General features: G+C 35.5%; 1 protein-coding gene and 1 pseudogene across 1 annotated transcript; both read left to right on the top strand.

Annotated features, from left to right (window-relative positions):
* Positions 1–1,006: 1,006 nt before the first annotated feature.
* Positions 1,007–1,495, top strand: LOC122282477 (cytochrome P450 93A3-like). Its single transcript, XM_043094427.1, has one exon. The coding sequence runs from the start codon at positions 1,007–1,009 to the stop codon at positions 1,493–1,495; it is 489 nt and encodes a 162-aa protein (XP_042950361.1).
* A 654-nt stretch (positions 1,496–2,149) lies between these two features.
* On the top strand, positions 2,150–2,775 carry LOC122282476 (annotated as a pseudogene).
* The last annotated feature ends 6,037 nt before the right edge of the window (positions 2,776–8,812 follow it).

Here is an 8,812-nt window from a genome sequence, read left to right as displayed (position 1 = left end):
TTCAATTCAATCCATTTAAATAAGAATTCAAAATGGATTCAAAATGTTTTTAAAATTATGTTTTTCTTTTTTTCCCCCAAGGAAGAGGACAGTATTGCTTAATTCCTTCTAAAGAGCCAAGTAAGATTTTTTCCGATAATTTTACAAATTGACAAAAATATCCATCATTTCTGGTGAAAATCATAGCCGCTAATTTGACAAAATTTTGTCACAAAAAAGTCTATCAAAATTTATTTTTTCTAGCAATGGATATTCACCACAAATAATCTATTTTTCGCCGCAAATACTTTTGTCTTTTCTAGAATAATTTCGCATTTTGGAACCAACAAAATTTATTCCTAGTGTGTAGTTGTTTTTTTTTTCTGATATTTATTTCTTTTATGATAGGTAATTGCTTACTAATAAATTTAAATAAGATAAATTTGGGGAAATTTGTATTTGTTTGCCAATATCATTCAAATTACCTCAATGTACATATTAGAAATTCACCACTTTTTCGTCTTAAGTTTTACACAATACCATCTAACATAACACAATGGAATGTAAATTTACAAGTGGAATTCTTTCTTCATGGGTTCAGCTTTGATTCCATCTTTGACAACTTTTGAAATGTTTTTGCTCTTTATTTCTTGATACCTTAGTTCAATTCTATGAGAAACAAGAATACAAAACAGATCATGAGGTTTTGGATTTATATCTAGATACTAAACATGCCTAGTGAAAGAAACAGAATTATGAACTAAACAAACCTAAAAAAAACAAAGAGAACACACCAAAAAATATAGATTCTAATGTTAGGATTATTTTATGCAAAATTTTTATAAATATTCTAACACTTCGATTCTTCATAATGAAATATCTATACATGCTCAACTTCCACGAAGAACTCTCGTTCTATCTACTTCCTTCCAGGCCAATCTTCAACCCAACACACATAAAGTCAAACATATTCCTAATTTTGACCATGTTTTTTCACATAGCCCTACACTTGAATGCAGCTTCTACGATGGGATGGTGGAGGTCCTATACATGTGAAGAGAGATTTTATAGCTCATCTCTCACTATTTTGATCGGTATATTTGTGATGTTATGTTTGGTCATCAAGAAACAAAGAAAGGCTACAGCAACTCCATTGCCACCAGGTCCCTATGGCTTGCCAATAGTCGGGTACCTTCCGTTTGTAGGTACAGAACTTCATACAAAATTTGAGCAACTGTGTGGGATCTATGGCCCCATTTATAAGATTTGGCTTGCAAATAAATTGTGCATTTTTATCAGCTCACCCTCGCTAGTTAAAGAAGTTGTTCGTGACCAAGACGCAATATTTTCCAATCGTGATGCTAACATAGTTGCACGTACTCTCACATATGGTGGAGTTGATGTTGCTTTTTCCCCGAATGGTCCTGACTGGAAGATGTTGCGGAAGATATTTGTGAGAGAGATGTTAAGTCCAGCAAATCTTGATTGTAACTACGCTTTAGGAGAGAAGAGGTAAGGAACACTATTAAAAATGTGTATGACAAAATAGGCACCCCCATAGATTTTGGGGGTCTGCGTTTGTAACGGTGATCAATGCCATCATGAACATGTTGTGGGGTGGCACGCTACGTGGAGAGGAAGGGGCTAAGTTTGGAGTAGAGTTTAAGCATATCTTTGGGGAATTAGTGATGATTATTGGAAAACCAAATGTTTTGGACCTTTTCCCTGCTTTAGCAAGTTTTGACTTACAAGGGATCAAAAGGAAAGCAAAGAGAATTTCTGAAACCATTGACAAAGTACTTGATTATGCCATTGACAAACAGATCAAGAGTTTAGCCAAAGCCAAAGAAGAGGGAACGACAAAGACAGGACAAAAGGACTTTTTGCAAGTTCTCTTGGAACTAAGGGAGCAGGAGGACGGTGCACCATCAATGAGCATGACCCAACTCAAGGCTGTGGTTTGTGTGTGTGTGTGTGTGTGTGTGTGTGTGTGTGTGTGTGTCTGCCTTTTTACTTTTGTATTTCATTAGTACTTTAGAGCTGAACACGAGGGGTTGAGTTTGCCATTTATAACTTTAACTAATTCATGGACATCCAAACTTTATTTTGGTTTGTTTGTTTTTGTTTTTCAATTGAGTGGATCACCTTACTCTTGTTTAAATAGGATGTGGTGGTGGCTGGATCCGACACCACAACAACCATGTTAGAATGGGTGATGGCAAGGTTGTTGTAGCATCCAGAGATAATGAGAAAGGTGACTGAAGAATTAACAGAAATCATGGGATTGGGCAACTTAGTTGAAGAATCTCATTTGCCCAAATTACATTATTTAGAAGCGATTATTAAAGAGACGTTCCGTTTGCACCCATCTAGTCCTTTCCTAATAGTTCGTACTCCAAGTGAATCTAGTATCATTGGAGGGTACCATATACCCAAAGGTTCTAGTATTTTCCTACATGCTTGGTCTATACAAAGGGATCCAAAGTATTGGGACAATCCATTGGAATTTAAACCTGAGAGGTTTCTAAATGATGCTTATGGTAGGTTTGATTATTCGGGCAACAATTTTAAGTATCTTCCATTTGGATCAGGGAGAAGAATATGCGCAGGGCTTACACTAGGGGAAAGGACACTCAAATACATCTTGCTTCATTTTTGCATTCCTATGAGTGGAAATTGCCACATGGTTCAGAGATAGAATTTTCTAACATTTTCGGTGTTACTACCAAGAAGAAGAATCCAACCATTGCAATTCTGACCCCAAGGTTATCCAAGTCTGAGCTCTACATAGAATAGTACAATGAGAGAAATATACTCTATTGCTTTCCATACCAGTACCTTGTATAAGGCATGTTTATGCACAATAACTAGGAGGTTTTGATGCTTTTCACTTCCTACAATATAGACAAAGTAATGATGGTTTCCAAATAATGTCATTTTGCTTGTCTGCAAAGAGGCTAATAAGTACACTCACCTGTATCTAGTTTTGCACAATTATTGGCCTATGAATAAAATCTTACTTTGGTGTTTCCTTTTCTTCTTCTTTTGCCCGTCTGGCTTGGTTTTATAGTAAATAAAGTTTTTTTAGGTGTTTTGTATTGTAATATTCATGTAAATGAAGTCTGCATGATCATCTTCGTCGATTCTAAAACATTGACACAGATAAAGCATCTCCATGATTTTTTTCCCTTTATTATGCCAAAATGCACAGTGCAGTCTACCAATCATGCGTTAAGATACACACCTTTAGAAATGGAATTGTTTTTACCCTAAAGCAAAATAGCCAAAACTTTGGTTAGTTGTATAAAGAGAGAGCAATAAGAGTAGAGAGTATCATGGCTAGTACTAGGAAACCTTCACTATCAGAACCTCAATTCCAAGTCAGCAAGCTGTGTTCTCTATTCATTCATTAATTATATTTTATTTTTCAATTGGCAAAAAGGAATTTGTTTCTTTCATTAGTTGCCAACAACTTCTTTTACGGCATCCCAAATATTCAGCTAATCAATGTTAGAGATTGTTGAGAAAATATCAACCACACAAAATAATGCGTAGCATATGTTATTAATATAGGAACTTTACAGAGTTCTATTAAGACTCTGTTACAATGGAAGCACTCGGGGAAAACATAACAAAGTCTAATTGATCATATTTTCTAAATAGGATCATAAATCTAAACCGCTTAGTCAACCTAATCTGAAATTTTTGAATTAACCGACCCGAAGTGAAACAGAAGGAAATGGAAGAATTTCGTTTGAGTTTTGAAATGATTCGGCTAAATTGGTTAATACTTGTTAACTGAATTTGACGACCAAACATCACCATTTTAGTCATTTACTCAAATTTCTTCCTTCCAGACTTCCAGCAGACACTCAGTCCTCTCCCTCATGATTCTCTCAGTCTACACTTAGCCCTCTCACTCTTACTTTTACTCGCTCACACTCTTTCTCACTCTCCTCTCCCTTGTTGCAAACAGTCTCCTTTCCCTTGGCCCTTGCAAGACTCAATCGAAGCTCACTTGCCTTACTAGCTCTTTCTTTGTGTTAGAGGCCCACTCCTTATCACAGATCGTAGCTCCTTGCACAGATTGCAGCTTACTCGATATCTAACTCTCTCGCTCTCTTTGTATCTCGGTCTCTCAATCTCTCTCTCTCTAATCGAAGATGGATGATCTAAACCGTTAGGGTTCTTGAGTTTAATATATTGAAGAGCTCCATTTTTTCTAATTAATGAGACTAAACTAATAATGCATGTACAAATTAAAGCTACCCCCCTCTCTAGTCTCAATAGTGCATCTACAAAAGTCCAAGAATTAAAAATACCATGCATTTTAATGGGTCCACTAGTGCATTTTAGGTCGATTTTGTGCCATTAAAAATTTATCGAGAATTGGTTAGAAGGATTTTTATTTTTTTTGTATATAATGGTAATCAAAATTTTTTCTTCTAGTATACTTATAAAAATAAAAAGTTTAAAAAAAAATCGGGTCAGAATACTGATACTCTTAAAAGGTACCCATAAGTAATTAATCAAGTAAAAAGAAACCAGCTTTTTCAGTTCAAGTTAGAACATGTTTTTTTCTAGTCAAGTGAATATTCCTACTTTTAAATTTTGATGACTTATCACAATCGGATTCTTTATCCTAGCACAAGTCCAATGAAGTGGAAACTACATTGAGCTTGGAATGGATTGTTGTAAAGTTTGATGAAGAAAAGGGCTTGGTAAAAATATATGCTAGGAGATAGAAACTTGGTCTCAGTGAGTTTCTTGGCAACCATGCCTTGATAAAGTGAAAATCAATTTCTACATGCTTTGTACGAGCATGGAAAACTAGATTTGTTGACAAATACGTTGCATGCTCTTATGTTGTCACACCATAAGATAGGGGATTGTGAGAATTTAATACCAAGTTCCTGGAATAAGGATTGAAGCCAATGATTTTCAGCTGTTATATTGGCCAACACCTTATACTCAGCCTCGGTGCTTAGCCAAGCCACTGTAACCTTCGTTTTGAAGTTCCCTAAAATCGAATTCTATTCTAAGAAAATACAAAATCCTTTAATTGATCATCTATCATCACTAGAGTCTGCCCAATCAGCATTTGAAAATGCTTGTAGAATAAAATTTATAGATTTTCAAATATAGAAACCATAGCTGATTGTCTATTTTAAATAACGAAGAAGATGCTACGTCGCCTGCCAATGGGAAAATTTTGGTTTGTGCATGAATTGAGATAATTTTTTGAATGTGAAAGCAATATATGGGCAAGCTACTAATAAGTATTGTAAGGCCCCAACTATGATACAAAACAAAGTAGTGTCACTGAAACCCTCACCATGAAAGGCACTTAGATCGGTGGGACCAGTTATTGGAGTGCCAAATAGCTTGGCCTCATGCACTTTTGTATTTTTTAGAAATAGAGTAATATATTATAATATATTATTATATTTATATTATATCATAATATACAACATATATTCAATAAGAAATGTTCGAATGTGAGCAAAAGAAATGTTCAAACGTAATTTTGCTCATGTTCAAACGTTTCTGTTCATGTTTGAACATTACTCGTACTAACATTCAAACGTTTAATGTATATAAGCTGAAAATTGAAACTTTTAATATCATTTTGATGTTTATCTCCACGTTTCACTGTCTCACGCCACCACTAAACTGTTGCCGTTGTCAAACCCCACCACAATTGTCACAAAAAAGTAGGCTTCCCTATTTTTTTCTTTTACAGGAATTTTTTACAAGTTTTCGTTTAAATTTTCTATAAACCAAAACTTAGTGGTGGGCGGATTTCCAACTCCATTTTCCAGCCACCACAAGTTACCATTGGTCAAATGGCCACCGTAGAAAAGCTTCTTAAAGTTTACACTTCATTTCTACAATGGCGTATGGCTACTTAGGTTGTCAAATGTGATTTTCAAGAATGGTTATTCCGTACCATAACATTTGAACTTTTCATCTAAACCTTTGAATGTATGACATTTCAAATACTTAGCCGTTTTGCCTTCCACATTTGAACGTGTATTTAGTATGTTCACATATACGTTCGAACATACTACTTTTTAATTTCATCATCATTTTGCCTTCCACGTTTGAACATGAATATTGTACGTTTGAACGTTAATTTTTATATTGGAATGCATAATGTTTGAACGTACCACAATTCAAATTCTAGTTGTTATGCCTTTAACCTTTGAACGTGTGTATTATATGTTTGAACGTTAAACATATACGTTCGAATGTTTTGTTTGAACATTCAAACATATGTTATATTATGTTCGAATGTTAATATAGAACAGTTTAAAATTACTACGACAGATGCATCAATTATAGTACTAATATCTTTTTTTCTTTTCTATTTTCAGGATATGACTCATCCTTTGCATACCAAGAAAAGGGAGAGGGAATGAGCCACTCAGAACCCTACTCAGATCGAGGCTCATACAGTTAATATATTTCTTTTCTATTTGATCTGAGTGTTGTTTACAAAATTCTATCATATTTTGTATTTTACTTTTAATATATGTAAGGAATAATATTATTTAATATATTTATTATTTTTTAACTTCAATTCTCAATCTTCTTTAATGTTAGATTTTTCAACTTTCATATTAAATCACTGCATTTCAAATATATATAAATATATATTTATGATAAATATATATTACAATTTTTTAGACTTGTTCACAAATTATGCACTATAAGAACCACATAATTTTTAAATTAGAGTCATATTTAATTTAAATATAAAATTAACATTCGAACGTTAATAACTAACATTCAAACGTTGGCGCCAAATATTTCACGTTTGCACATAAGTAGCCTCAATGTTTGAACGTCTATGTGATGCTCGAACATAAATTTTCCCTCCATTTGAACGTCAAAAAAATCTCATCTATCTTTAGTGATGGTTTTCAAAAACCGTTACAGAAAATGCTTTTTAGTGATGGTTTGGACTGTCATAATTTCTCGACTGTCACTGAAAAGCAATTTTGACATTATAGTGCCTAGCTTTGGCAACATTTTATGATGATTAGCTGTACTAAGATTATGCTACCATTTGGCTTGAACTCATATCATTATTATTAATGAATTGGAATGTTTTTAGTTATTCTAACATAAATTTTATTTTGTCACCCTTAATTCGCTTGGAATATTGCATTCTCCTAGTTACATGTATAGGATGTATGGCATGTTAACTGTCATGTATGGGGGTATGTAACCTTGTGTTACAGGTCCCAACACTCTTAGTCTTCATTCCATCCCAAGCAGAGGTTGGGGTTGTCACACCTCGTGACTCCAAGCGAAGACATCCCGGTGCTCCATAAGGAGCTATTGCATGACACCCCTCATTTCAAGAGTCACCCTGGTGCCGATCCTAGTGGTGGCTTCCAAGCAGCTCAAGTCCAAAAAGACCAACTCTAGCAGCTTGTTTGGCTCCACTTTCCTAAGCGCTTACTCATCCTGGATCTCACTATCTGCCGAGATGCACTCAGTCAAAGGTGGAAGGATGTTCTGCAAGTTCTTCATTTCTTCCTCTGTGTCGCCTCCCCCTCCAGCATTCCTAGAGCCTTTGCATTTGTTGTTGCTTCGCTCTATGTCATTTTCGGCTCATTGCTGGCCCCTCCGAGCGCCTCATTCTCCTTCCTTACTAGTTGTTCCATTGCTGCTAGTCTTGCTTCCATGTTTGTCGACGTCACTTCTTATTGTCCCCAAGTTGTCTAAGAACGGGTTGTCTTAGGCATACGAAGGACGTCTGAAGTCTACAGAGATCCCACAAATGATGCCATTGTTAACGTCATGTTTCATACAACTTTGGGCCATGCTCCAACAACTTGGGTCTTCAAACTCTCACTTGCACACTTAGAGAAAACACAGAGAGCCGGGAGCATTGGTGGAGGCCGGAAAGTCTCTGATACTTAAGTTAGTGTCACCTTAATAGTTTGTGCAGAGATTAGAAGAATCAAAGAGAGTTCTTCATACCTAGGGATTGATTTTTATACTAGGTTTTGGGGGGTGGGCTGCCCATATCTTGTGTTAGGGGGATATGTCCCCTCAACTATTCCTTTGGTCATAATCCTTTAATGCAGCATGGCTCTTGGGGTGGTGCAATCAATGCAACATGGCTTCCTGTCTCTTTTGTCATGCAGGTGCACTCAGTCAGACTCCTCCTCACTTGTTGTCAAAAGATCAAGAGCTACCAGCTTTTCCCGTCTACCTACCTGCGTAGGCTCTCTAAGGCTAGATGTCATAGGGGGATGCCGAAGTGATGTGTCCCCTCCTTCCTTACATTTTGGAACTTCTCTTGTGATTTTGGCCATGGGCCAACCTCAGCTTCAAGGCTGAGGAATGGGCCAAGAGGCCTCCTAGCCGAGCCGAGCTTCTCATGTTTGGACTTGTCTTCTAAGCCTTCAACCCAAGAGGAAAAGTCCCCTTACAATATTCATTATTTTTTCCCCTTTGATTTACATTGATTAACAAAAAGTATTTCTCTCAAGAAGGACCATTATGATTCTTCACCCTAATTTTTTATGTTGGTTTGGCTCGTGTATCCATATCTCGTGTTTTTATCAATTTCTCTGTTTGGATATAAGGTAATAAAAAAGTGAATTATCCTCCATTTTGTAAAGAGAAAAGAAGGGAAAATACGTTTCACCCTCATATAATTAATAGATGTAATTTACATTTTGCACCCAAAACTATAGTTGATGTTGACATGCATTATATATCTTCTTGCTATAAAATATATATATATATATATATATATATATATATATATATATATATAAATATTTGTAATGCACGTATAAAACTTAGTTTG

This window comes from Carya illinoinensis, chromosome 11 (assembly GCF_018687715.1).
Source record: "Carya illinoinensis cultivar Pawnee chromosome 11, C.illinoinensisPawnee_v1, whole genome shotgun sequence".
NCBI lineage: Eukaryota > Viridiplantae > Streptophyta > Magnoliopsida > Fagales > Juglandaceae > Carya > Carya illinoinensis.
This window is presented reverse-complemented; position numbering and strand designations above follow the sequence as displayed.

Bases quoted from the DNA above. Each gene is read 5' to 3' on its own strand.
- LOC122282477 (XM_043094427.1), top strand. From the start codon at position 1,007: ATGGGATGGTGGAGGTCCTATACATGTGAAGAGAGATTTTATAGCTCA.